Here is a 26,948-nt window from a genome sequence, read left to right as displayed (position 1 = left end):
ATCATCTCGGCACACCACCAACACCTTCTTATCTATATTCTTTTTTCTACTTCTTCCTCTCGGATGGCACATGGTCACCTTGGACAGCGGGCGTTTTTTTGCACCGGTTACACTGCCGTGTTGGGGCGGCATTAGAATGCAGGGAAGGCGGAGGGGCTTTTGTGTATGCGGCGGCTGGGGCATTGACACTCTGCATCGTTGCGGGCGTTGCGATTCAGCACGTGTTGGAAAACTGTTTGCGCTCTCGTGCGGCGTGTGGCCGCGTGTTGGATGTTGAGGGCTGGCGGTGATGAGTAGCCGCAGCTCGTGGGGACGTGGGTGCGGGCGGGCAGGCGAGGCATCGCGTGACCAGATAGAGCTGTGTGCGTGCGATCCGGCCTTGGGATACCACAGGTAGTTTGCAGCGAGCGCCCAAGTAGACAAGACGATTCCAAAGAGCATCAATCACTCCGCCGTGTACATCCATGACAGCGACAGACATCACCACGGTCTGCCACGCGCACCTCTGGTATCAACCGTTGTATTTGCACAGCCCAAAAATCTACATGAACCAACGCCGAATGCAGTGCCTGTCTTCCCATTTCCCCTATGGCCGCCACCCTCACTTTCGTTTGGAAAAGGGCGAGCGCGCCATCTTTTGCATCTTGGACGGCGGCGCCGCGGCCTCGACGTCGCTCTCCTCGTCCTCGCCCATCGACTCGTCCACGTCGTCGTGGTCGACCTCGTCCTCGTCCAGCGGCTCGTCACTGTCGTCACCCTCGCTGTCGTCCTCCTCGACGTCGTCGTCGTCCTCTTCCTCGTCTTCAGAGTCACCCATGACGCCGTTGGCCAGGGGCCCGTCGTCCTCGTCGTCGCTGTGTTGGTTCCGTCTTCTCCTCGGCCGCGACGTGCCGTTGGCCAGCTCCTTGTCGGCCTCGCCCTCCACCCAGATGACGTCCTCATCGTCCTCGGCGTCCTCGTCGGCGTCGCCCAGCTGCGGCAGACCGCCAGAGCCGCGCTGCATCTTGCGCCGCAGGTCCATCTGGCCGTCCAGCAGGTCCAGCTTGCCCTTGAGGGCCAGGAGGCTGTTAAGCCCCTTTGCCCGCTCGGCGAGCACCTTTTGCAGGCTGCTGAGGCTCTGCACCACCTTGGGCTGGGAGGCGAGCGCGCCGCCATGGGAGACGAGCGTCCACTGGACCCACGTCATGAGGTTGCCGGCGCGCCCGGGCCGCCTGTACAGCCGCGCGGCCAGGCTGGTGAGGAGCGTGCCCGCGAGGGAGCTGTCGATGCGCTCGATGGTGTTTCGGATCGTCGTCAGGTCGGTGGTGTGGAGGCAGGACTCGAGGAGGTCGGTGTCGTCCGTCTTGAGGGCCTGGGTGAGGACCGTCGTGAGGGACTGGTGCGAAGGGGGCACGATGGCCGTCCGCGGGCGCTGGGCGGCAGCGTTATTGTTGCTGGCGGTGCTCGACTGCTGGAGGAGCGCGGGCACGTCGATGGCGCCGTTGTCGCGCAGGAGCTCGCCGAATGACGGCGACGTGGGCTCTCCGTCTGACTCTTCCGCGTCCGCGCCGTCGCGGCCGGCCTGCTTGCCATTGATGGCGGCGGCAGGGGCGGGCGCGGTCTCCTCTCCGTTGGTCTTTGCGGGCTGGTCCTCTTCCTCGTCCGACAGGTCCTCGTCGCTGGGCTCGTCGGACGAAATCTCTATCGTCTCCATCTGCGAGCTCTGGAGGGCGTCCGTCCCCGACACAGATGCCTTGGCCTCGTTGACGGTGGCCTTTGTGGGGATCTTTGCGCTCGACCGGACCGCGGGAGCGGCCAGCTTGGCCGGCGCCTTGCGCTTTGTCGACATGGGCATGGGGAGGCACGAGAGCAAAGCGTGCTCGTGTGAATGCCGGTGGTGTGTAGGATGGCAATGGAGCAAAGGGGGGGAACCCGTTTGCGATGCCGGCGGCCGTGGAGCAATTGACGCAGCCGCAGAGCAAATGCTTGTCGATGGAGAGTGCTCTCGGGCGGTGCAAAGGCGTCGAAATGCCTGCGATATCAGCCGCGAGAATGGGTGGGAAAATTTCACGGCCGCTTCACCACGATGGATCAACTTTTTTTTGGGCCGCCCGGTCAGGACGGGCCTGGCTGGCTGGGCCTGCGGTGCGTCCCCACAAGTCGGACGGTCGAGGAGGCGGATGACATAATCTGGCGATAAGAGGCGTCAGGTGAGCGATCACGTGCTGGTACAAGGATGACTCATCTGACTGCGATCGCTCGTCTGCCCTCGGCTGCATGCCACCACGGTCGGTCGCTGCAGTGCCAGGCCCAGGCTCCGGGCTCAGGCTCCAGGCATCCCGGGCGCATTTGATGAGCTCATTTTGGCGCTGCTCTGACCAGGGGACGCGAGGCTACGATTGCGACCGTCTCAGACGACGGAGCTGACGTGCGCGCTGATTGGCTGCCTCGCCCCACTCACCCCATGGCTGGGGCCGCTTCCGGCGCTGGCGGGTGACGACCAGGTTACCCTACACTGCGCTACCCTCGCTGCGCTTTCCGGTGGTCCCATCCACGGATGGCCATGTCGCGGAAATTTGCTGATTGGCGACGTGCGACGGCAGCGCATCCAGCGCCCACCGCACCGTGCATGAGCCCCGGTAGAGCGATTTCAGGCGCGTCCGTCGCCGTGTGCCCGTTCACGCAGTGCAGAGCCCAAGCCTCCGGCGTCCCGGCGGCGGCAGCAGCGCCGCGCGCGACTGGCTGCGCTGTTGGTGTTCAGGGACGCCACAGCAAGACGCCAAACGGCGACGACGAGCTTGTGGTTCGCGCGCGTTGCGCGTCTGGACTTGGAACAGTTCGTGCGCAACGGCTTATCCGAGGATTTACTGTTTACGGGGGGGGAAACGTGCTGCACCGTGCTGTCATGAGCAGCGTGTGATCGCATTGTCACGCGCGTGTAGTATGTAGAGGCCGGCCTGGCTGCCAAGGTGCCCGCCAGGAAGCCGTCTCCATATACAAACGCCGCGACAGACGCGCCGCTTGACAGGCATCGTCTACGAAGCAGATTCATACCGTAGCCTGCTGCCCGTCGTTGGTCGCGACACAGCCGGTAAACACTCTTACGCCAAGTCGCCTCGTCCGGTCATGTACATACGTAGGCGCACACGTCCCCGAGCTCGTGCGACCAGACGGGCTCCCGGCCCATCGGGTGGAGCGGGTCGTGTCACTCAAATCACGCAGCTTCCGTGCGGTTCCAGAGGATGCGCTCGCGACGGCGCGTGAGGTACGACTCTTGTAGCCGCCGGACGGGTGCGGGCAGCCGCGTCGCACGAGGAGCAGCTGCGTCGCGTTGTTTGCGACAGGGCGGGCAGGGCATGGCTCGAGTCGCAGCGTCTCGTGGCGGTTGTCGCTCGCTGCATCGATGGTGTAAGCTGAGGTGCTGCTTCGCCCACCGCTCCAGGTGAATTGCTGGCTGCCTGTCGACTCCGTGGGTGTAGTGTCGACTGCGCTCGATCGTGTCAGGCGAGTGGTGGACGAGACGCACAAAGCATCTCTCCAGCAAGTGTGCGCGCATCGGATGCATGCACTGGTGAGGGTTGTGGCGGCCCGGTTCGTTTGCAGCGGCACCCCCCCCCAGCCACCTCTTGCTTGCCCGCCCACGAGCCACGCCGCCACAACCCCGTTAAGCCGTCCCGCCCCGGCCACTCGCGCCACCCCACTCCGGCCACGTAAATTTTTTCCCCCCTGCCCCTCAGGCCGTGGTGCGGCGCCCCGATAAACCGCACGTCCAACGCCCGCGCCCGGCGCTGCACTCTCTCTCTCATAAATACCTTCGCGCCGCCGACCGGCCCAAATTCACGGATCGTGCACGCGCTTTTCTTTCGCCCCCGACCCTACCCACCCCCCTCCCTCCGCTGCCCGGCCCGGCCAGTACCCCCCCGGTACCTCCTGCCCGCCAACCAGCCCTCGCCAAAACCGCGCCTAACCACACCAAAGCCGCACGCGTCTCCCGCCAGCGCGCCCAGGTACCCAACGCGTACCTCCCGCCTGCCTCGCTCGGCCAGCACCAGCGCTACCTCGAACCTATCGCAGCGCCTCTGCACTGCAGCACCTCAGCAGCACCTCAGCACCGCGCACCCCAGGTCGCACTCGCCCTTCCGCCTCTGCTCCTCCGGGTCGCGATCAACCATCCCATCGCGCCCGCCCGCATCGCTGCGCAAAGCCTATCGACAGTCTTGCAGCTGCTGCGAAAGCGACAACTGCTTTGGGCTGATCTGTCCGTCGTTGCCGCACGCGCGCCTCGCACAACAAACGCGCGCGACGCCCGGGCTCCACTAGAGCTTCACCACTCGCCCGCCCACGCACACGCACGAGAGCTTCACTGCGCCTCGACGTGTCGCTGCCTTGGCCGTTGTCCCCAACGCCCGGCTCAAGCTCGCAACGTCGCCGACAGCTACACGCCGGCCCGCCCGTTAATTTCGGCAGCTGCCCGTTCACCCGTGACGCCTCGCCCGCGCCACGAGCACTCACCGCCAGCCGCCACCGCGTCGCATCCTCGGTGCATCAGTGCATCATTGCACCTGCCCGCCACTCGCATCCTGCACCTCGCCACTGGCGCCTGCATCGACACCTGCACCCGCACGTGCGTAAAAGGCCTGCCGCCGCTTCTTCTCGCCGCGTCGCGCCGCCTCCAACTTAAACCTCTTTTCACCTCCGCGGCCTCCGGCGGCCCACTTCCGTCTCGTGCCGATTTCATGCCGCGCCGCGCATCCTAAGCCCATTAAAACTGCTGCGCTGCCGTCGCGAAACGCTATCATGGCATCGCCGGGTCCCGACGCCCCCGCGCAGGAGGCCAAGTCGCCTGCAACTGCGCCCGCGCCCGCGCCCGCTGCCCCCGCCTCCGAGCAGGCGTCGCAGCTCGATGTTAATGGGTATGTCGCCGTCTCCCTTGCGTCTGCGCAGCATTCGCTTCCATCGACTTTGCCTGCTGACACTCTTTTTCGCAGCCATGTTCCCTCCGAAGAACCCACAACAAAACCACAGCCCGACGTGCCGGCCCAGTCTGCCGCCGAGCACCCCGCCGAAAAGGACGTGCCCTCGCCGCCACCTGCCAAGTCCCCGCAGCCCGAGACGGAAAAGCCGCTGGTTAACGGCAGCGGATCGACGGAGCATGCAGAACCCAGCAAGCCCGCGAGCGAAGCGGACGCGAAACCTGCTCAGCCCGAGGCCCCGACCGCGAGCGAGAGCCCTGCACCGAAACCCACTGAGAGCCCCGCGCCGGCACTCGCTGAGGATGCGCCCAAGGCGGCTGTAGAGACCGAAGCGCCGGGGCCCAAGGAGCCCGAACCCAAGGCGCCTTCTCCCAAGGCTTCCGAAGAGCCTGCGGCCGCTCCAGCGCCTGCGGCGTCCGGAGATGTTGAGATGGCCGACTCCGCCCTGGCCAAGGATGAGCCCGCAGAGCCTACCCCCAAGGCCGTCGACGAGAAACCCGCTTCTGCATCTCCAGTTGCCAAGGAGCCTGCTCCTGACACCGAAATGGCCGACTCGCGCGCAGAGGAGCCAGTCACCGCCAAGCCCGAGAGCACTGACGAGCCTACTCCTTCGCAAGATGCGGCTGCTCTCCCGAGCTCCGAGGTCGACTTGGGTCCCTCCCGCATGTCCCAGCTCGCCATCGAGACTGACGACAAAGATACATCTCTCGACGTGTCCATGACCGACGCGCCTAGCACCAAGGTTGCTCGTGAGCGTGAGGAGGACACCGCCGAGGAACCTGCGCCGAAGCGAGCGAGGACGGAACCCAAGGAGGACGAACCGACAGACAAGGAGGCCGCCGCGGCACCCGCTGAATCGACAGGCGACAGCATCAACGCGGCCCCCCTCCTCGACATGACGGCCGTGACCAGCCTGACGCGGTGGACCGACGCCGACACCAACGCCGCGACCATAACCCCCTTCCAGCGACGCGAGATCCGCAAGGTGATTGGCCGCGTCAAGAAGACCAAGTCGGGCGCGCACTTCCGTGACTCGGTCCAGAAGCTCTGGCCTCAAGTGTGGGACGGCTATGCCGCGCGCATCGAGAAGCCCATGGATCTTGGCGAACTCGACCGGTCCGTGCGCGACCCCAACAGCCTCATCGCGACGTGGGGCGACTTCAAGTCCACCCTCGTCCTCATCTTCGAGAACGCCCTGGATTTCAACGGCCCCGACCACACCATCACGGCCGCGGCCGCGCATGCGGTGAAGCTCGTGTGGGAGGACGCCGTCACGATCCCGGCCGAGGAGCCCGTCAAGCCCAAGGCGGTGCCCAAGCCTAAGCCAGTGCGCGAGTCGCGGACCGTCGCCAGCGCCGAAGCCGTCACGCGACGCCAGTCTGCCGGACCGGCGGGAAGCCCCGACGCACCCGCGGCTGCCGCCCCTGCGCAAGACGCTCCCGTCGACCGTCGCAGCTCGACGGCCACCGACGGCGACAGGCCCAAGCGGACGGTGCGGGCGCCAAAGCCCAAGGACATCGACTACACGACGAAGCCGTCGCGCAAGAAGCTCAAGCCGGAGCTACAGTTTTGCGACGAGGTCCTGGCAGAGCTGATGGGTCCCAAGCACCACAACATCAACAAGTGGTTCACGGAGCCCGTGGACGCCGAGGGCCTGGGCATCCCGTCGTACTATAGCGTCATCAAGAAGCCGATGGACCTCGGCAAGGTGCAGCGCATGCTGGCCGGCGGCGAAATCTCGAGCCTCAAGGAGTTCGACAAGAACGTGCGGCTCGTCTTCGAGAACTGCTACAAGTTCAACGGCCCGCCCGAGCAGGGCAACCCGGTGTCGGGGCTGGCGGCGCAGCTCGAGGACCTGTACGCGGGCCAGATGAAGAACAAGGACTCGTGGCTCGCCAAGCACGCCAAGGCGAACGCGCCGGCGGCGTCGGCGTCCAACGCCAGCGACGAGGAAGAGGACGAGGACGACGGCGACGACGCCGCCGCGCAGGCGGCCGCGGCAGCCAATAAGGACATGGAGGAGCTCAAGGCCAGGCTGGACGAGGAGACGCAGAAGCTCAACGGCCTGCTCCTCAGCGGCAACCAGTCCATCATCACCATGCAGCAGCAGATTGTGCAGACGGTGCAGACCCTGGTGATCGAGGCCGCTCAGAAGGCGCAGCAGTCCCGGGTCAAGCCGGAGAAGCCGGCCAAGAAGACCAAGGCCAGCAAGCCTAAGGCGGCGGGCGGCGCGGGTCGCAAGTCGACGGGTGGCGACAAGCCCAAGAAGGCAGCGGGTTCCAAGAAGGCGGCGTCTAGGAAGGACCTGTCGCCCGACGAGAAGAACCAGATTGCCAACGCTATCAACGACTTGGACTCGCCGCACCTCGACCAGGCCATTGACATTATCAAGCACGACACTGGCCAGAATGTAAGTGAATGCGCACCCTCGTGTGGACTAAGACGAGTTACTGACATTGGCCCACAGGAAAACAAGGACGGCGAACTGGAGCTAGACATTGACCAGCTGAGCAACGCGGCGCTGTTCAAGCTCTGGGACCTCTGCAAGAAGGCGCTTCCAGGCTTCGGTAAAGACTCAGCCGCAGCTCCCAACTCGTCGCCAGAAGTTAACCGGGCCGCCGCCAAGCAGGCTCCTAAGACGGCAGCGAAGCCCAAGAAGAACAAGCCCATGAGCGCCAAGGAGCAGGAGGCGCGGATCGCGGAGCTTAACGCCCTTAGGCAGCTGTACAAGTCGGGTCAAGAGCCTGCAGACGCTCCCAAGATGACGCAGGCGCCAGTGGCCCTGGACGCTGCCGATTCGAGCGACGACTCGGATTCGGAAGAGGAGTGAGGGCCGCCCGCGAGGGACGTGTGTATGAATATAAAACGACATGAGCAAGGAGCTGGCGTTGGTGGGATTCTGGACTTGATCTTGGAGAGAAGAGGATACACGCCGGGCAGCGGCGGCGGACGCGAGTCGCGCTGGCGCCCAGGCGTATTAGCGGGCGCAAGCCCTTTATCGGGGCGGGACGCGGATGCTTTGCTGGCGCAGCTGGTTTGGCTTCGGTTCTTTTGGTCAGCAGGCCTTTTTTTCGCTTTCCTTGGCTGGGGGCCACGCGAGTGGCGCCGTCGCCAGACCCGGATCTGAGGGTGGGAGCAGAGGCACTGGCACGGAGTTTGGTCGAGAGCCGGCCGGGCGGCGAGATGCCGTCGGGCGTGGCCGTTGCCGCTTCGGACTGGAAAAGCGAGAGGTTAGCAGTGGGCGCCTCGGAAGCGCAGCATTTGTAGTATTGAATGTATGATACCGCCAAGAGCGTTAATCATTACGGTACAGTGTCTCTGGTGCGTTGCAGTGTGTGGGTGACGGTGCGTGGGATGAAGCGGCGTGAATGCACCGTACCCTTTGGACGTCGCTTGTGCGTTTGAGCGCTGTGAGGCGTCCTGGCTGTGCCGTGGTCGCAGGGGCGTGCAATCGACATGCTCAGACGGAAGGGCATGGTCAAACAGACAGTTGCAGCTGGCAAGCGTGTGTAAATCGTGGTCGTCAACCGCCGCTGGTCACGGCCTGCTCATCTGTTCGTCCTGGTGCAGTGTGAGCAGGCGGGGTTGAGACGAAGGACCAGGGCACCAACATGTTGGCATGGGAGTTCCGCACGCCAGCGTGCACTTCCAAGGGGCGGTATTCAGCATTGCATAACGAAACGTGACTTGATGCAATTCAAGACAGTAACGGCGCTGTATATGCACTAGTTCTCTGTTCCGCACATGAGTCCATCTGGTGATTGTGGGGAGATGAATGGCGATGGAGGACGGGAGGGCACGTCCGTGATGGTCGATGAGGACGCGGGAGGGGAGGAGTGAGGAAGTGCGGTTGGCGGTTCGATGAGGTGGTGGTGGTGGCAGACGGGAGGGGGATTGGGGGGGGACAGGGGAGCGGAATGGGGGGCCGCCTGGAATCCTCCCAGGCCAGGGCTGGCTGGGTACGTACCCTGGCGATAGGACGGGCGCTCCCGTCTTAGACGGCCAGCCGACTTGTGTGGGTGAACATACTTTGCGCGCGACGACGGCATTCTGGCCGGCGGTGAATTGATCCCCAAAAATCCATAGACACACTGTTTCTCGAGCTTCGTATTGGGTGTGCTCTTGGGCATATATGCGCGGATTGTGATGGACTGCGTCTGGCTGCAGGTCAGGTCTGAGCAGCAGTTCTTGCTCGTCCACGACATACATGTGCACGCGCACTCGCTTCCACGATCGTCGACTTGAGCCATCATGCGTAGCGCACTCCGCATGGGTGGATGTTCGGGCGAATAGACGGATTGAAGCGATTTGATCTCTGTGAGAGTTAAAATAACCGCCAGCGACTTTGGCCGGCGTGTGTGACATGTCCCATACATGCGCCTCGTCTATACACTCTTGGCCTCCTCTACGCCCTCTGCACCTCATCTATATACCCTGCACTTCTTCTATGCCCCCTTCGCCTCATATGCACCCTTCATACCATCCGCAACTATTGCTCATCATGCCCGGCACCATCCCCTCACACATCCGACACCGTCGGCATCGGCAGCCTCCTCCTCAACCGCGCGCAAATCTCAACATAGTCCTTCTCCCCCTCGGGCGTCACCACCCCGTGCCGCACCATGAAATCAATCATGACGGCGCACACGTTGGGCTTGAACTCGCCGCGGCCCATCCGCTCGCGCACCTCGGCGCACCCCATGAGCACAAACTCGTCCACCTCGCGGTCCTCCGGGTTCGGCCGCGGCTTCACTACCGCCCCTCCTCCCTCCTCCTCCTCCTCCGGCGCAGCCATCTCCATGTCGTACACGTACAGCACCTCCCCGTGGAACAGCCCCGTCCGCGCATTGCGGTTCGCCAGCGTCACCGTCCCCACGCTGCGCAGCGGCCCGTCCGCCGGCTCGACCATCTCCCTTGGCAGACACGCCTCCTCGCCCGCCTCGGCGACGACGCACCCGCGCGGCGAGTCCTCCGCCTTGACGCCCCCCGCGACTGTGCTGTCCAGCATGCCCGGGTACGTGAACAGGCTGCGGCTGCGGCGCGCCACCCATATGCGCAGCTCCTCGCCGGGCGCGCGCGGCCGCACGTACGCCGTCAGGTGCGCGCCGCGCGTGGCGATGCCGAACAGCGGCGCGGCGAAGCGCTCCACCTGCACGAAGGCGCGCGCGCCCGGCACGAGGAAGTACTCGCTGTGCAGGCCGTTGAGCGTGGGGAAGTCGTGCGGCGCGGCGATGGCGGCGTCGACGGCTTGCTGGAGGGCGGCGTTGGCGTACGTGGACGGGGAGGTGCCGGCGGGGGGCGGCGTGATGGTCACGGTGCGCGCGGTGTGGTCGACGAGAAAGGCCGCCGGCCAGGGGAGCTTGGCGACTGTGTTTGGGTGGATGAAGCCGTGCGTGCGCGGGTCCGGGGCGAGGAGGAAGCGGTAGTAGGGCGCGTGGTTGGTCTCGAAATCGAGCGGCACGCTGGTGATGGTGAGCGGACGTCCGTAGAAACCACATGGGGGGAGGGGTGAGCTCACTTGTCGACGACGGTGATGAGGTCCAGGAGACGCACGGGGGGCGCGTCTGCCGCCATTATGGGATTAGATACGCGGTCAATCGCCCGTTCGAACCACCTCTGTTATGCTGATGCCTGCGCGGTCGGGGTTGATGGTGATGACAAGTCGGTGCCTGGCACCGCCCTGTGGAGGACCGACGTTCAAGTCTCCGGGCCCGCTTTACTCATCACGGCTCATCAGGACAGCACAGAGGACACATGCGCGACCGTACTGCCACAAGATGGCCTTAAAAACGCGCCGTCATCTCACTCGCCGTCGACTCAATGTTTGGATACGCTCAATTTGGTAGCTACTTTCACGTTCCCTCTTTGTAGATTCTGAGCCCTGTCCCTTGTCGCGCAATGGAGCAGCTCAACGCCATCCTCGACGCCCACGTCGCCCCTGCCGACGACACAGGGGACAAGCTCCTCGGCGCCGCCTTTGTCGTCGTCTCCAAAGACGGTACGCTCCCTCCATTATACCCATATGCGATTGAAGCCGACTCTTCTGTGCAGGTCCCCTCTACGCCGGCTCCGCGGGTCGCATCGGCTTCGATCCCCAGTCGGCCCCCTTTTCTCGCAACTCCTTCACCTACGTCGCCTCCCTGACCAAGCTCATCACGACCACGTGCCTCATGCAGCTCGTCGAGCGCGGGGTCTTGTCTCTCGACGGCGACGTGCGCGGGTACGCGCCCGAGCTGGCGGCCATGAAGATCCTGCGCGGCTTCCACGACGCGGACCAGCCCATCCTTGAGGAAAACACCGCGCCCATCACGCTACGGCAAGTTTGACCCTTCCTCATACTGGAGACAGGCGGCGTGGTAACGTGTGTATATTGACATGGGCCTGTAGCATGCTCCTCACCCACACCGTCGGCCTGGGCTACGACCTCGCCGACCCGGCCCTCGCCAAGTGGTCCGCCAAGGTCGGCCGCCGCGCCACCAACCTCGACTGGAGCAGGGCCGGCTTCACCACGCCCCTGAGCTTCGCCCCTGGCGACGGCTGGCAGTACGGCACCGCTATCGACTGGGCCGGGCTGGTCCTCGAGGCGGCCACCGGGCAGTCGCTCGGCGAGTACATGCAGACGCACGTCTTTGGGCCCTTCGGTATGCGCGACACGGGGTTCTGGCCCGAGAAGCTGCCCCAGACGGCGTCCCGGGCGGTCACCTTCTCGTACCGCGACGCGGCCATAGGAAGACTCAAGCCCGGCCCGCCGTCGGTGGCCGAGCGGCACGACGTCGAGAGCGGCGGCGCGGGCATGTACACCACTGCCTACGACTACGCCCGCTTCCTGCGCGGCCTCCTGAACGGCGAGCTCGTCAGCGAGGCAACACTGAGTCAGATGCTCGAGCCGCAGCTCAATAGTGCGCAGAAGGAAATGTTCGAGGGCATCGTCTACCACTCCGGCGTTCAGGTCGGCTTCGCGCCCGAATTTCCGACTGGGCTGCCTCTCAACCACGGCCTTGGGGGCGCTCTCAATATGGAGGACGTGAGCGGTAAGAGGCGCAAGGGGAGCATGATGTGGAGCGGCGCGTGCAACAGCCACTGGGTGAGTCGTCTCGCTCCTCCTCGCGTTCGTGGCTTGGGTAGCTGACCAGAGTACAGTGGATTGACCGCGCGTCGGGCATTGCCGCCGTATTGATTGTCAACGTCCAGCCGCATGGAGACGCTATCGCCGTGCGCCTGTACGACGAGCTCGAGCGAGTCGTGTACGCCCATCTCGTGCAATAGGCTCCCACAGACAGAATCATTGCCCCTCTTCTTCTTCTTCTTCGTCGGCGTCCAGCATCGCGTTGAGTATCTCGTCCTCGCTTATGGCCTCGAGCGTGCCCTCGAGCACGCTCCTGCACCGGTCCCTGTAGTCCAGCGCCAGCCTCTGGTTCCTGCTGAGGAGGTCCGCGTCGCCGCCCACAATCTCCACGTCCGTCTCGTTGAGGCGCTCCAGCTCTTGTAGGACCTTGTGCTGGATGACGGCGACCGTCTGCTCGAGGAACATGCGCGCCTCGTCGCCTACGACCTGCCCCGCGAAGAAGCGCTCCCGCCGCAGTCGCTCCGCCTCCTCGCCCTGCACGCCGCCCGCGACGGGAATGACCTCCTTGCCGCGCGTCAGCGTGCAGAAAATGTCCCAGACCATGTCCGGTTGCACGTGCTGAAAGGCCCTGAGCACCCGCGTCGACGGGTCCAGCCGCAGCGTCTGCTTGGACCGCGCGAGGATGGAGCTCGGGTGCGCAAAGGGCCGCCGAGAGATGAGGTACTCGTCGCCGGCGGCGGCAGCTGCGCCGGAGGGCCCCGTGGCGGCGGTGCGCTTCCGCACGTGCGTGTAGTCGTTGTGCAGGGTTTCCGTGGCGGGAATCATGAAGCCGTAGCCCAGGAGCAGCTCCGCGTTGGTCTTCATGCTGTAGTTGTTGAAGATTTGCTCGCCGGGGCCGTGGGCCCTGCCGACCTTGAGCTCGCAGCGGCGGCCGGCGTCGTCGAGGTCCCAGCGAATGTCCGTCGTCATGTCGTGGTTGCCGACGTCGAAGAGCGGCAGCAGGACGGAAAAGTCGTCCATGGAGACGCCCGCGGGCAGGCCCTCGCGGCGCGCGTCCGACAGCACGAGGCTCGGGCGGAAGCTGCGGCTGGAGAAGACGCAGTAGGCCCAGCGGTAGATGGCCGGACTGGCGAGGGCGGTGGAGAGGGCCTCGTCGGCGCAGGGGTGCCGCGCCAGCAGCTCCCGGACCTGGTCGATCTCGCGCTGCACGTCGCCCCTGATCTTCTCGATGCCGACCTCGAGGTTGGTGCCATCGAGCAGCTCCGCCTCCTCGGGAGGCCAGAAGGGCGGCAGGGCCCAGGCGGCGATGTCGTCGGGCTGCGGCAGGGCCTCGATGTAGGGCCACCAGAACGAGTCCCTGCAGCGGAGGAGCTCCTTGGCGAGGAACAGGCGGCCGACAACGTGCGGCGGCGCGGCGGCGACGAGCTCCGGGTGCAGCCGCGTGGGCGAGTCGTCGGCGAGGGCGTCGAGGTACGACAGCGTCAGGCGCGTCGGCAGGCTGACGACGGGCTCGTACGGCGCGAGCGGCTTTCCGGCAGCGGGCTTGACGCGAAGCGAGAGGCCCGTCGCTGCGTCATTGTAGACCTCGACCGAGGGGTGCAGTGCCGCGCCGTGCTCCGTGGCCCAACGGACGAGGGCGTCGACGCGGGCGTCCATGCGTGCGGCGATTGAGGCAGCAGCGTCGTCGTCGCGGACCAGTTCGCCCATGGCGTGTATGAGAGAGCGTGTCTGACTCTTGCGGTGTGACGGAGGGAGAAAGTAGAGCTCCCGAAGACGGAAGGGGGTTGATAAAACAGAATTCGGCGAGCAGTGCGCGCAGGCTGCACGATAAGCTCACACACAGGCCGGCTTGCACGCAAAGCGACGATGCGAGATTACCAGCACCTTGTCTTGACTGCACTTTTCACCTCATCAGTCGCCGCGATAAGCTTTGCTGCTCGACTCAAGCGGAGGCTCTCTCTCTCACAGCTCACGAATCTGCAGAAATAAAAATGGTGAGCGAAATGCATGGGTTAAGACGTCACCGGCGGCCATTCAGTGCGACCCGTGCAACCCACATGTGTGGATCGATCTGGGGGGCGGCCCTGGATTTGGTGTCAGATCCGCCGCGCTGCAGCCACCCGCGCCTGCAACCGCAGCCACTCTTGGAGCAACGTGCCCTGCTCGTGATTGCCAATGCTGAAGGTGACGGGATGTTTGGGCAGTGTCTGGACGCATAAGTGGCTAATATTATGGACGGTTGGGGGCGTCCGTCATGGCTGGCAATGGTCTTCGAATGGGACGCTCACTTACAAGTTACAACCACCTCGCACTGCTCTGCCGCTCATAAATGCAACCCTCATTCAACAACTCATCAACTACCCTCCCGCCTTCCCTTTCCCCTTACATCGAAATCCTCGTCCATGGAGAAAATGAGCTCCTCATCCGCATCGTCCCTGACCATGTCCTCCACCGCCTCCGTGCCGCGCTCTCCTACAACACCAACGTCGTCAGCCCACAAGCTCATCAACACCACAACACCAGATCACACACCCTCACCACGCATCCCCAGGATCAAGGACAGACTCACTGCACTCCCTCAGCACCGCCCCCACACCCTCCCACCACTCCTCCTCGCCCTTCCTCCCGCCGTCGTCCCTCGCCTCCTCACCTCTTCGTCCGGCCTCCCACTCCATCACCGCCGCCGCCGCGACCCCGAATTCCGGCCCCAGCGGCTCGCCCGCAAGCCGCGCCCCCACGCCGCGCAGCCACTCCCGCGTCCGGTCCTGTGCTAGTCGCGTCCGTTCGTGCTCGCCGATGCGGTCCGTTGCCGCGAGTGCTGCGAGTGCGTTAGCCGATGCTGCCCCTGTGCCCGTCCATGTCTTTGCGCGAGCCAGACGCCCTTTGCCGTATAGCGAGTAGAATACGTGAAATATGGCCGCGGGAAGGGTGATGGGAGTTAAGGAGAGGAGAGAGTGGTCTACCTGGCATGGCTAGGTCCGGCAGCCGCAACGTAAACACCATCTCGTCCGAGTCGGCCTGTTCCACCGCCGAGAAGCACCGGCTCTCGCACCGTCGGAGCTGTGGGCGGGGACGAGACCCCTCGCCGCCCTTCCCAGCGGCTTGAGGTCCAGTCGCCGTAGCTATATTGGTCGTGCTTTTGTAAGGCATGTTCTCGTATCCATTGACGAGGCAGTTTGTGGGTGGAAGCTGGAGATGCTGGCGCCGCCGCTTATTTATCTACACTTGCTTTTATAGCCCGGGTGCTGCTAGAGTGCATCACCGTGGGCTTCACCCTTTGTCACGCACCATACAAGCACGGACAGGAGCGCCTCGACAAAGCTGGACAATCCCCAGCTCATCAGAGCGTAGTTTGTCAAACGGCGGCGGGAGGCGTCGCATCAGCATCTTGCCCCGGGACAATGCCCAGAGGTCATTGATTCACCGCCATCTATTCAACTTGCGGCCGCGCTGCTCCGGCACTCACACGGGCGGCTCAACAACACTCATCCCATCTTTGTTCAACCCTTCGTACAGTCGCCATATATACGCCATCAGTGAAACTCGGCCTCCACCCGCCCGTACCGCACGCCGTCCACCTTGAGCTCAAAGCCCAGGCCCGCGCTGTCCACAATCATCTCGAGCGTAAAGTCGAGGTTGTCGAACTCGACGCCCCGCGTCGTCGTCAGCCGCGTAAACAGGCTCCGCGGCACGGCGTTCAGGTCCGTCGTCAGCGTGCACACGTGGATCAGGTCCCGCGTGTACGCCGTGGGCGGCTCGTCGGCGTCGCACGCAATCAGGTCGTCCGTCACGATGAGCGACTGGCCGGGACGAAAGTTGCGCGTGTAGTGAAACGCAATCGGCGAAAGGGGCGAGAGCGCCTCGCCCTGCGACGTGTCAGCAATGTCTTGTCAAGCCTCCGCGCTGGGGGCTCACCTTGGCAATGTGCCACTGCATCCGGTCCGACACCATCCACCGCTCCCACAGCGGCGACCAGTACCGCTCGCTGACCGAGTGCTTCTCCTCGTCATAGACGGTCGCGTACGACGTGCCGTAGTGCATCCTCGACTTGCGCGAGATGACCATGTTGCCCTCGAGCCCGCGCAGCACCGCCCCACGCACCACGGCCGTCCACGCGTACACGGGCTGCATCACCTCGATTGACCCACCGTCCTGTGTCGCGCTCGCGCTCGCGTGTGTCGGCCGCTCGCTATACGGGGGCGGCGCCGCGCTCGTAAAGTGCTGCTTTAGCCGCCGGTACAGGTAGTCGCTCTGGCCAAAGCCACCGACCAGCACGATACCCGACACGATGCCGCCCTTGGCCCGCAGGTTCTCGACTTGCCCGTACACCAGGTCGCACACCTCCTTGACCACCGGCTCAAAGATGTCCTTGATCTGGTCCCCGGTCATGACCAGGAACCCCGAGTCGAGGCCGGCCTCTTCGTCGTCGGGAAGGCCCGGGAACCTGCTCAAGTCAGCGACAGTGATCTCACCATGGTGCAGCGTGTCGGCCACTCACGGAACGTTGACCTCCTGATACTCGTCCTCGTTAAAGTTACGTTTGACAAACTCCTCAAAGTACTTGAGGCCCATCTGCCACGTCTTGCCCTTTTTCGTCTTCATCTCGTCGAAGCGCGTCTGGCCGAGTCTGCTCCTGACGTGCTCTTCGAATCTGTAGTTGAGGAACGCGCTGCCGCAGAGGCCGCCGGTGCCGACGGCCGACTCTTCGACGCGGAGCGGCTTGAGGGACATGATTTTGTACGCGATAAGGCTGTGCGTGTCATGTTAGCGTGGCACATTGCTATGGCCTCTTCGGCACTCACTCTACCGTGCCGCCACCCGCGTCGCAGACGATGAAATTGTCCCCGACGTTGAGGTGGTTCGGTTGGATGGCCTTGAGCGTGTAGACGGCCGCCGCCTCCGGCTCGCTAATCATCTGAATCTCGGACCGGCTCCCCATGCCCGCCCGCTCGGCCGCCTGCAGCGTCGTGTTCTTGGCGGCGTCGCTCCAGACGGCCGGGCAGGTCAGGACAAACTCGACCTTGGTCGACGCCATGAAGGACTCGCCGTACCGCCGGGTCAGCGTGTCCATGGTGTGCTTGTATATCTGGGTCAGGTAGTCGCTGACGGCGTCGACGACGTTCTTGTTGAAGCGCTTCAGCTGGGCGGCCGTGTCGAGCGGGCTGACGTAGAAGGGCAGCTTCTGGGAGCGGTCGAGGAACAGCTTGATGCACCGCAGCCGCGACTCCTCGGGCCTGAACTGGAAGCCCCATTTCGCCGTCGGTTCGGATCCCGGGGTCGAGTTGGCCGGGAAGTCGTAGGCAATCTCGGTGGGGACCTTGTCCGACGTGATGCCATTGCCGCCTGGCCACGTCTTGATGATTTCAATGTCGTCGGGGGTAGAGGTGTAAACGGCCGCGACGCTGTCGTCATGTCTCGTTTAGCAATTGGTCATGATGAAGTGTGTGAGCTCCTGCGGCAGCCAGAGAGACGACTCTTGCTCATCTCATTTGAAGGCTCACTGGAGCCGGTGAGGGAGCCCATCACCAACACTCACACCCAAGAGGCGTCCGCGCAGACCGCCACGGCGAAAACGAACCCCAAATCTCGCAGCTACTCATCAATGCTCAAACGACAGGTACACACTCACCCCGAAAATGTGGTCCCAAAATCGACGCCCACAATCAGCCTGTCGCTTATGGGCGGCTGCTCGCGCGCCGGCTCCCTGACGGGCCCATTGATGGCCTCGGTCGAGCTCGGCGGCGTGTAGCTCGTAAAGTAGTTGCGGCTGTCCTGGTTGCGGCGGCTGTTGCTGGTGCGCAGCGGCAGGTTGAGGCTCATGGCGCTGTTGCTCGGCTGCATGGCGGGCGGCGGGCGGGCGGCGCGACGGAGGGCGATGCGTCGTCCCCTCTCACCCGTGCGCGGCGGCGGTGGTGGTAGATGTGCGACGTGCTGGCTCGGTGGAGTGAGGCGCGTCGTCCTGGAGCCCACCCGCGAGCATCACCGTGAGGGAGGGGATGGGCCCCTGAGGCAGCCGGCAGCAGGTGGGTGAGGAGGTCGCAGCGTTCGCGATGCGGGCTCGCAGGTGTTTCGCGGGCGGCAGCCAGGAGGGGTCGTCTGGTCGTGGCGCGGGGCAGCGGTTGAGGAGCGAACGCAGCAGCCAAGATGCCCTGGCCCCCTGTACTGGACGAGAGAGAGGAAGAGGCGTCGCCGTCGCCTGCTGGAGCTTTGCCGCGTGGTGGTGCTCTCGCGCGATGCTGCAGATGGAGATGCGAGCCAGGCACGGGGTGCCGTCAAGGACGAGCCTTGCCGCCAAAAGCCGTTTGCTGACGTTGCCAGGCACCTGTGTCGGGTCGATTCAGGAGCGCCAACCCCGCTGTGCTGCGCTACCTGCGCTGGGCGGGCGTGCGGGCGCGTTTGAGCCTCACCTGGACCCCGCCGGGGCCGCTGCTGTAGGTATGGGTTGCGAAACGAATCGAAACACGGCGATGCGAGCGCAGCAAAGGCGCAGACTCTTTTGCTTTCGCTCTTGCTGCTGCTGCTGTGAAAGGCCAATTCGAGAGACCAGGGTTTCAATGCGACGCAGGCAGCAGGACAAACGGGGAGATGCAATGGCCAAACGGAGCCCTTTCAGGTGTTTGCAGACTATATCTGTATCCTGCTGCCTGCCAGGCGGCGCCCGCCCGTTTCTCGAGGGAGGGAGCTGGAGGCTCCGATGCTCGCCGGGCGCCCGCCCGCACACCGGCCCGCCCGCTGCCCCCCAGTCTGGGGTTGGGGTTCACGCTCACGTTGACCAGCAGAGCTTCCGCGCCTGCCCGCCCAGGCACGTGATGGCGGATGCTGGTCCTCCCTCCCTCGTCCCTGGGGCGCGCCCTGGGCGGCCCTCGACGACCGGCTTCCCTCCAGGCACTTTACAGGCACAGGTCCCTCGACGCCTCCAGCCGGCGACTCCGATTCGGACAAGCGCTGCCCGTATAAACGCCATCCACAGACCACCACCACCAGCAGCACCCCCTTCCGCCGCTATTCAGGGCAAGCCTCCGCACATTGTTCCTCCCTGCCCGTTGCGAGCACCGACACCAGACCTTGCAGCGCTCTCTACCTATAATCGGATACGTGTGACGATGTCGCTCCTGCGGCCCATTGACCCACGCCCGTGCTGGTGCTGTGCAACGCGGGGGACTCAGCCCCCGAGGGGCGCCAATGTCCGTCCCCCTCGTGTATCCAGGTGTCGTTTGCGCTTGCGGCGCGGCTCTGCTCGCTCTCCCTGCAGCTTGTCGCATCAGCCTGTTCCAGATCGACGCCGTGCATACTGCGGGGGCCGCGCCAGAGTGCACCCGGTCCTGTCATCGGCGTCCGCTGCAGCCATCGCAGGCACCAGTTCGATCGAGTCTGCCTGGCCGGCCCAACGTCATCTGTGGCAGCATCGTCCGTCAGCCCACGAGATCCCCCTCATCCCCGCACAGTCAATGCATCTGGAGTCGTTATCTTGCACCCTGTAGGTACAGAGCACGGAGTACAGTACTGCGATCAGGTACTGCAATTCACGGTGTACGCGTCTTGGCCTCATGGCGGAGCACCGACGTCGCTGGGTCGTGTCGCCCCATCATCAGCTCACGCACGTCTCCGTCACGACACGGCACTGTCACTTTCGCATTGGTCCAGTCTGCTTCTGCCAGCCAACTGCAGGGCCCCCTGCGACGGCAGGGTGCACCAACAAAGTGTATTTCTGCTACCTGCTTGTGCCGGGCTGCCCAGCCACCCGCAACGCCTCAGGCTCCGTCTCTTCTGCCACTCCCACCGCAACTGAAGTCCCCCTGTAATATGTAGTCTAACAAATGAAACCATGTGGCTGAAAAAATGTGTCGAGGTACTGTGAGGTATTGTGCATCAAGCAGATCGCAACCGGGCCCGAGTCGATCTCGCCCTTGTCAGTCTATATAGGGGGGGTATTTCGTGCTCAAGCCGCTCAACGAAATTCGAGAGAGAGAGAATGAAAAGGCATCCAATAAACAAGTGTGTGTGTTCCGCGGCCACGGCGCAACCGGGCCCGACGGCGAGCGAACGTAGTGGTGGTCGGAGCCGCGCGGGCGTGGCTCCGGCGAAGAGAAGGTGTGTAATAAAGATCGTAGTGTGCAGTGCAGGCCGCCGTGCGAGCGTGCCTTGTGGTCGAGACCGCCGCCGAGTAAAACGAGAAAGAAAGAGTGCAATGTGTCGCCATCCAACACCGCCCAACGCCGATTGTGTGTATATGCGAGAGTGAAAAAAGAATCAACACCAACTTTTGACCGCCTCTTCATTGTGGACGTCATCATGCCCAAACAGTCATCCGCCCTTTGCTGTCGAGTCCAGTCGTCCGCTAGAATCTGCTCCCGGCGGCCCAGATGCTCGCCGACGCAGACGCCCCCCACTCGCTGCCTTCGTAAGGAGGCGTGGGCCACTTGTACTGGTCGTCCGTCTTCTTGCTCAGGTCTAGGGGCTTTGGCGTCAGGGCCTCGTGTCCCTCTCCGTAGATGACCTGGTTGCCGTTGGCCGAGGGCGACGGGCTGGGGTAAGGGTGTGGCGTCGTCGTCAGGCCCAGGTTGCTAGCCGACTGCCTAAGCGGCTTGCCGGCGCCGTCCATGCGGTTCATGGCGCGCTGCGTCGACGTCAGGACCTCGTCGAGGAGCTCGTCCTCCTCGGCCGGCGCCTCGTACTGCTGCACGCCGTGCGCCGCCTGCGCCCGCCGAGTCCGGCTGGAAATGGGCCCGTTGCGGGCGGCGCCAATCAGGTTGTCCACGGAGCGGGCCTGGTGCTGGGGGAGGGAGTGGTGCCTCTTGAGCTTGCTGCTCGACTGCTGGTGGCTCAGGGGCATGGGGGACCGCGCGTCCGTGTTGTTCTGGACATCGCGGAGCGCCTTATCGAGCGACTCGTAGACCTCGGCCTTGGGGATGGGGTTCTGCTGGTCGACCACCATGGACGACCGGTTGCTCGCCCACGGCCCACAGCCAATCTGGGCCTCCATGTCCTCGTACGACGGCGAGACGGGCGTCTGGTGGCGCCCCGAGAAGCGCCTGGCCCGCTTGCGCAGGTGCGAGAAGAAGCTCTCCTTGTGGCCGCTCGGCGGCGAGGCCAGCCCCGTGTTGCCGTTGAGGGCCCGCTCGGCCTGCTGGCGGTGCAGCTCCGTGTACTTTGATGTCGACGCCAGCGACAGTTGCCTGCCAATCTTCTTGGACTTTTCCTGGCCGCGGCTATTAGCGCTAGCTTCGGGCAGGCCGTTGTTGGCACGGGCAGTTACCGCGTCCGAGAGCGGCGAGATGGGCCGGATCGTGGGCAGGATGGGCATGGGCGCCGCGTTGTTGGACAGCCCGTTGCTCCAGGTGCTGCGCTTGTTGGCGCCCGGCCGCGGCTTGCTGCTGGCCATCAATTCGGGCGTCGTCGACGCGTGCATCACCGGCGGGCGCTGCGACGGCGTGTCCTTGACCTGTGCCTGAGCTGGGGCGGGCTCCGTCGCGTCGCTGCGGCCCCCGATCAGGGACTTGCGGAACCACGAGGGCTTCGACGAGCCCGAGGTGGAGGAGCCGTCCTTGGAGGCCCGTCCGAGGTCCGACTGCTTCCGCCCGAGAATCTTGGACGCTGACGACTTGGGCCGCAGGGGATCCACAGCGTCCAGGAAGTAGTCATGGTTGAGGGCCTGGGTGGACGTCGGGCGGTTCTTAGGGTCCCACATGAGGCACCAGGTCACAAAGTTGCTCAGGGCCGGCGGCCACTGGGGGGACTGCAGGATCGTGTCCATGGAGTGGGGAGCCATCTTGGGGAACGAAAAGCCCAGCTTTCCGGCCAGCCTGGTGCCGTCGCGCCAGTCGCCGCCACCGACGCGGACGCCGGCCTTGTTGTACCAGTTGCCCGGGCTGCCCATGATCTCGCAGACCCTCCATACCTGGTCCACCTCGTTTCCGCCGGGGAAGAGGGGCTTGAGGGTGGCGACCTCGACGGCCATGGCGCCGACGGCCCAAATGTCCACGGGGGCCGAGTACTCACCGGCCCGGAGGAGCACCTCGGGCGCCCGGTACCATCTCGTGGACACGTACGTCGTGTACGGCAACTTGGAGTGAGTCTCGCGGGCCAGGCCAAAGTCGGCCAGCTTTACCGTGTACGTCGGTGGCGTGGACGGAGGAGTCACCAACGCCGAGTAGCGCCGGAATGAGTTTGATGATTCTTGGTGTGATGACGTCGAGACCAGAATGTTCTCTGGCTTGATGTCGCGATGGAAGAAGTGGTGAGAGTGAATGTGCTCGAGCCCCTGCATGATCTGGAAGAGAATGCTCTTGACGCTCGAGTTGTCGAGGCACTTGTGGTCGCGGGCCTTCATTAATTGGTACAGGTTGCCCTCCATGTACTCCATGGCGATATGGAGCTTCTTGGTGTAAGGGTCCAGGAAGATGTCGAGGGCGGGCACCAGGTGCGGGTGCTGCGGCAGCGTCCGCAGGAAGACGACCTCGCGCAGCTCCAGGCACGGCGCGAGCGAGTCAAACGTCTTCTTCATCGACTTGATGGCGACCTGCGCGGCAAACCAAAGTTAGAGGGTGACGAAAGTCAATCTGGGGCGCTGAGCTGGCAAGCCCGCATTCACACCACTCACCACCGACCCACGGCGGGCGACATTGGCGCCTGCCGTCCTTACTCTGGCGAGGACGACGCTCCCAAAGCTGCCGTCGCCAATCTCCTTTAGGACCTCGAAGCGGTCCTCGAGAGCCATGTGGCCGTGCGGCTGGCCACGCGGCGTCAGGTCGTTGGCGACCGTCATCTCGGCGGTTGCTGCAGAAGATGCGGCTCGCGGCGACCCCGAGGTGCTGCTGATGCTGCTGCTGCTGGTTGCGTGGTAGATGCGCGACGGGGCGGGCCCTGGACCGTGAAAGTCAGGACTCGGCTTCCCCAGCGCCGGACGGCGGTGAGTCCAAGCTGCAAATACCTAGTGAGGGAAGACGGGGGAACGGGAGCTCTTGCGAAGAGCTGCGGGCGGTTTATCGGTGCATTCAGGTCGGTGAAGGTCGTCGAGTGCCTTTTTATGGTCGACGGTGCATGTAGTTGACGAGTGCCGGGTCGATTGAGTTTGTCGAGCGAGAAACGAGAGAAGCACCTAGGGAGAGTTTGCGCGTGGGAAACGGTCGATCTTGTGAACAGGCAGCGGACGGAAAGCAGGAGGCAGGTAAAGAATGACTGCGGTGAGCGTTGGGATTGGCGAAGAGTGGAGGATAGCGTTTGATATTGTCGGGCGAGAGAAAAGGAGAGAGATTGATGGAGGGAAGCGAGCTCTCCCGGGTCGAGCGACGAGACCCAGGGACAGGGGGTGGGAGGTGGTCAGGTACTTGGTGGCTCCAAGCCGCTGATCGCGGAAGGGTGCCCAGGCCGCTAGAGGCAGAGGTGGTACTTGGTCGCGCTCGCTGGGACTCGCAAGCAGCCGGGGGCGCTGTGGTGAGGTGGTGACGGCTGGTGGCGGGAGGTACTCGCGGGTACCTGTAATACGCGTGCGCCGCCAGGTACTGCGACAAGGGCCGCGTGGGTGGCTCGAGACGAATGCGACAGCGCTATCGGGCACGGCAATAGCGTTTGGGTCTGCAGACGGCGGGCGGAGGAGCGCAACGCAGCGGCGGCAGCAGCGACAACGGCAGCAGAAGCAGAAGCAGCAGTTTTATGAAAAAAGAACAAACAACTCGAGGTGAAGGAAGAGGGAAAAAGGAATCCAGTGAGACCCGGGCGGGCGGGCAGCACAGGGCCACGGCGATGGGCGGACTCGACTGGCTGGCCGCCGGCTGGATTGGGGCGGACGACACGACCTGGAACTGACTGGGCCTGGATGGGGATGGGGGGATGGGGGGGAGGGCGGACGCGGCAGCCAGACGCCGAGCGAGGGTGAGGGCGAGGTGAGGAGGCCCGGACCAGGGCGGCGGGAGGAGGGCGGTTTGCAGGGTCGTTCGAGGCGCGGCGGCGTGGGGAATGCCCGAGGAGGCACCTCACTCAGTTCACATCAATCAATGGGCGGGAGGGGGGGGGGGCGTGTGGGCAGGCCGGCCATGCCTCGCAAGCCTGGCATGGCTTGAGCGGACCGTGTGGGTGGAGGACGCTGCTTTTGCCGCAGGGGGGGGACCAGCGCAGCGCCGTGTCGCAGATGAGCAAAGAATGGGCGACTGGTGACAATTGACCGGGGTCGCCTCTCGTCGACTCCGACCAAGTGACTGCGAGGTGGACTGACCTGCCGGGACCCCCCCCCCCCCCCCCAAATGGCCCCCTCGAGTTCCAATTGTCGACCTGTGATGGATGGAATTGGAAGTCACCAAGACGGCCCGTGCCCGCCGTCGCCCGCCGCTCCGCGACCAACGGCCCAGGTACAGGCACAGTACTGCCCTGTACGGGGTACAGAGGTGCGCTCAGGGCACAGGTACATGTACCCGCTACTTTGGGATGCGACCCCGGCGCCCATTGCCTCCAGGCCTGCTCGCGGCCGTCAATCTCCTCGCCTCTCGCCTGCCCGCGTCTTGGTCCCTTTGGTTTCGTCGCGGGCTCGATGCCCTGTGTCGCCCCCGGCCATTGTGGCCCGCCATCCATCGCGTTGCCTTACTCGTGCGCCCATACCTCCCCTCTCGAGAGCGCCGCCTCGTACGGCGGCAACGGAGGAGCAACAGAGCTAGAAAACTCCACGCCGCTTCTACTCCGTACTGCGGTGGGTTCGTGGATTCGTCAGGGTCCCGGCGGCCCCGTCGCGACCGTCGGCATGATGAAATTCATCAGCGCAGGTCCACCGCCGACTGGGGCGACGACTTTTAGGGGTTCGGCAGCCTTGGGTCCTCCTCCGCCCAGGCAGAATGGCAAGCGGGCTGGCTGGCAGGGTACGCCGTCACCGAGGTACATGCAATACCTTATGCTCCATTCACGCAACTCGTCACCCAGAATCAGCTCGCTCACAGTCAATTCATCAGTCTGCCCGACCTGACCTAGCGGCCGCGGTTCAAGTTCCATGAGACCCTCGCCGGCCCAGGTATCCGGTACCTCGACCCCGGCAGCTCAGCGTGCAAAGAGCCCAGCAGGGCGGAAAGGGGACCGACCGGCCACCCCAATTGCTTCCCCCAAATCTCGAGGGTGGTGGGCCCACCCGCGTTGCGAGGCTGCAAGAGGTCGCAGCGTGGCGCGGCGGGCTTCCTTTGTCGCGACTCAAATTGGGCAATTTGCGTGGCCGACAAGGGGTATCCGCGGGTCCGGGAACGAGAAATTTGCTTCTTCGCCTACCCGTGTTTCTGCTCGCCTGCCCCTCGACGGCAAGGGCCGCCATGCCGCCTCTCGCGATCGAGGGGGAGGGGCTGGGGGAACCGCCCGCGAACGGCGCGCAGGGCATGGGCGGGAGGGGAAGGCAGGGCATGGTCGTCGTGACGGCCGGCGGGATGCGGGTGATGTGATGACGAGCTTGGGAGGGTTTGCCAGCACCGTTGGCGTGCAGCGGGCGCACAGGCAAGGCGCATGCGCGTGCGATGAATGCGCTCTGGGGACCTCGTATGGAGGAGAGCGATACGGCGCGACAGGCTCGAGGCGGGATCCCGACGCCTCGTGCTGCTGCTGTCGCTGCGGCTGCTTCTGCTACTGCTACTGCTTACCAGAGCAAGCGGACGGCTCCATTCGTCCACCCGCGCCAGACAGGTCAGGCCAGAATGGGAGCCTGCCGTTGCCAGAACGGGGCGAAGCGCGATGCGGGATGCAGCCGGCCGGGCACTTGGGCTGGTGCCAACGAAGCAAACATGAGCGTCACCGGCATCGCATCGCGTCTGCGCCTGGGCTTGCCTGGCCTGGCAGGTATCATGGCGTGGGCAGCGAGGCGCACCGCAGCCGTTGCTCCCAAAGCAGAGGCGCGTGTCTCGATTCGACGGATGATCCCGCGGCCGTGGCGGTCATGGCAAATGCATGCAATCGCAACCACCAGACGCCGCTGTGCTTCGTCCCGAGCAGGCGAAGCGCGTCGTGTTGCCCGTCCAATGCCATGTACTCGGTACGGGCCAAGTCCCGGGCCTGGCCCGTCCGCCTGTCAACTGCCACGGCACGGCCGGGGTGATCGTCCATTGATGACGGCCGCTGACGGGGGGGGCCAAGAAGGCAGAGAATGAAGCCCCAGAGTCAAACAGGAAAGAAGAGGGCCCTCGGGCTCAGGACGGCGGGCTCACGCCCATCCAAGGTGGCAACGCTCCGGTTTTTTAGATGAACCGCCGGGCATTTTGAAATGGGCCACCGGCGGCCGCTGGCTCGTGAGCTGCCATTGCCCATCGTCACGTCGGCGCGACGCAGAGACGCATACTAGAATGGGCGACGGGAGCATGGACAGACGCGGAAGTGCCAGGCGTGCGTGCCGGGTGCCTCCCACGAGTCATCACGCAGCCCCCAGGAGCTGAAGTGGCAGCACGCGTCGGCGCCTCCAGCGTCGCATTGTTCCGCCCACCGCCGACTGTTGGGTCCTCCCCATCCCCTTCCAAAGACCCGCCCCGCAGCACCGCGAGCGCCCGGGTACCTGCTGTAAAACCTGCTGGCGGTGCCTGTGTGCCTGAGGCGCTGGCGGCAGGTGTGCCTCAGGACGAGTCGCGTCTGGCCGGAAGGAGAAAGAAGGGGGTGACGATGGTGGATGGATGGATTGTTGGAGGGGGCCACGGGGGAGCTCGGGGGTGCGCCACAGGGCGTGTGGGTGGATCGGTGCTCCCTCCAGCCCCGGAGTTTGGGGCCCGGCCCCTGGTACTGCGCTCCGTAGTGCCACTGAATTGGATTCTTTGGGCGGGCAGGCAGCCCAGGCAAGCAAGCAGGGCCAGAGGAACGATGCCGGTCGCTGGAGAGCCTGAGAGCAGACCATCAATCTGGCCTCAGGCACCAGGCGACTCGTCACTAAAAGCAGGATTGCGCGCCAGTGTTGAATGAATGTACTCCGTACCTCAGAGTCCACG

The 26,948-nt window shown here is 64.5% G+C and overlaps 8 protein-coding genes across 8 annotated transcripts; 3 read left to right on the top strand and 5 right to left on the bottom strand.

Annotated features, from left to right (window-relative positions):
• Positions 1-601: 601 nt before the first annotated feature.
• Positions 602-1,834, bottom strand: PLICBS_007468 (small subunit (SSU) processome component; the record flags this gene model as incomplete). The annotated part of the gene is made up of 1 exon (XM_018320909.2): positions 602-1,834. One exon carries the CDS (start codon positions 1,832-1,834, stop codon positions 602-604), a length of 1,233 nt encoding a protein of 410 aa, XP_018180806.2.
• Positions 1,835-4,776: 2,942 nt separating this feature from the next.
• On the top strand, positions 4,777-7,782 carry PLICBS_007467 (uncharacterized protein; the record flags this gene model as incomplete). The annotated part of the gene is made up of 3 exons (XM_018320907.2): positions 4,777-4,892; positions 4,968-7,362; positions 7,420-7,782. 3 exons carry the CDS (start codon positions 4,777-4,779, stop codon positions 7,780-7,782), a joined length of 2,874 nt encoding a protein of 957 aa, XP_018180804.2.
• Positions 7,783-9,471: 1,689 nt separating this feature from the next.
• Positions 9,472-10,526, bottom strand: PLICBS_007466 (uncharacterized protein; the record flags this gene model as incomplete). The annotated part of the gene is made up of 2 exons (XM_018320906.2): positions 9,472-10,414; positions 10,471-10,526. 2 exons carry the CDS (start codon positions 10,524-10,526, stop codon positions 9,472-9,474), a joined length of 999 nt encoding a protein of 332 aa, XP_018180803.1.
• A 324-nt stretch (positions 10,527-10,850) lies between these two features.
• PLICBS_007465 (uncharacterized protein) lies at positions 10,851-11,278 on the top strand (the record flags this gene model as incomplete). The annotated part of the gene is made up of 2 exons (XM_065601175.1): positions 10,851-10,950; positions 11,004-11,278. 2 exons carry the CDS (start codon positions 10,851-10,853, stop codon positions 11,276-11,278), a joined length of 375 nt encoding a protein of 124 aa, XP_065457247.1.
• A 62-nt stretch (positions 11,279-11,340) lies between these two features.
• PLICBS_007464 (uncharacterized protein) lies at positions 11,341-12,218 on the top strand (the record flags this gene model as incomplete). Its single annotated transcript, XM_065601174.1, has 2 exons — positions 11,341-12,036; positions 12,093-12,218. 2 exons carry the CDS (start codon positions 11,341-11,343, stop codon positions 12,216-12,218), a joined length of 822 nt encoding a protein of 273 aa, XP_065457246.1.
• Positions 12,219-12,234: 16 nt separating this feature from the next.
• Positions 12,235-13,725, bottom strand: PLICBS_007463 (uncharacterized protein; the record flags this gene model as incomplete). Its single annotated transcript, XM_018320904.2, has 1 exon — positions 12,235-13,725. The coding sequence occupies one exon, from the start codon at positions 13,723-13,725 to the stop codon at positions 12,235-12,237; it is 1,491 nt and encodes a 496-aa protein (XP_018180801.2).
• A 1,826-nt stretch (positions 13,726-15,551) lies between these two features.
• Positions 15,552-17,859, bottom strand: PLICBS_007462 (uncharacterized protein; the record flags this gene model as incomplete). Its single annotated transcript, XM_018320902.1, has 5 exons — positions 15,552-15,884; positions 15,934-16,462; positions 16,517-16,768; positions 16,821-17,420; positions 17,648-17,859. The coding sequence occupies 5 exons, from the start codon at positions 17,857-17,859 to the stop codon at positions 15,552-15,554; spliced, it is 1,926 nt and encodes a 641-aa protein (XP_018180799.1).
• Positions 17,860-20,356: 2,497 nt separating this feature from the next.
• On the bottom strand, positions 20,357-22,783 carry PLICBS_007461 (uncharacterized protein; the record flags this gene model as incomplete). The annotated part of the gene is made up of 2 exons (XM_065601173.1): positions 20,357-22,537; positions 22,619-22,783. The coding sequence occupies 2 exons, from the start codon at positions 22,781-22,783 to the stop codon at positions 20,357-20,359; spliced, it is 2,346 nt and encodes a 781-aa protein (XP_065457245.1).
• Positions 22,784-26,948: the final 4,165 nt, after the last annotated feature.

This window comes from Purpureocillium lilacinum (assembly GCF_023168085.1).
Source record: "Purpureocillium lilacinum CBS 284.36 DNA, scaffold_5, whole genome shotgun sequence".
Lineage (NCBI taxonomy): Eukaryota > Fungi > Ascomycota > Sordariomycetes > Hypocreales > Ophiocordycipitaceae > Purpureocillium > Purpureocillium lilacinum.
The sequence above is the reverse complement of the archived record's forward strand: the minus strand, read 5'-3'. Positions and strand labels throughout refer to the sequence as shown.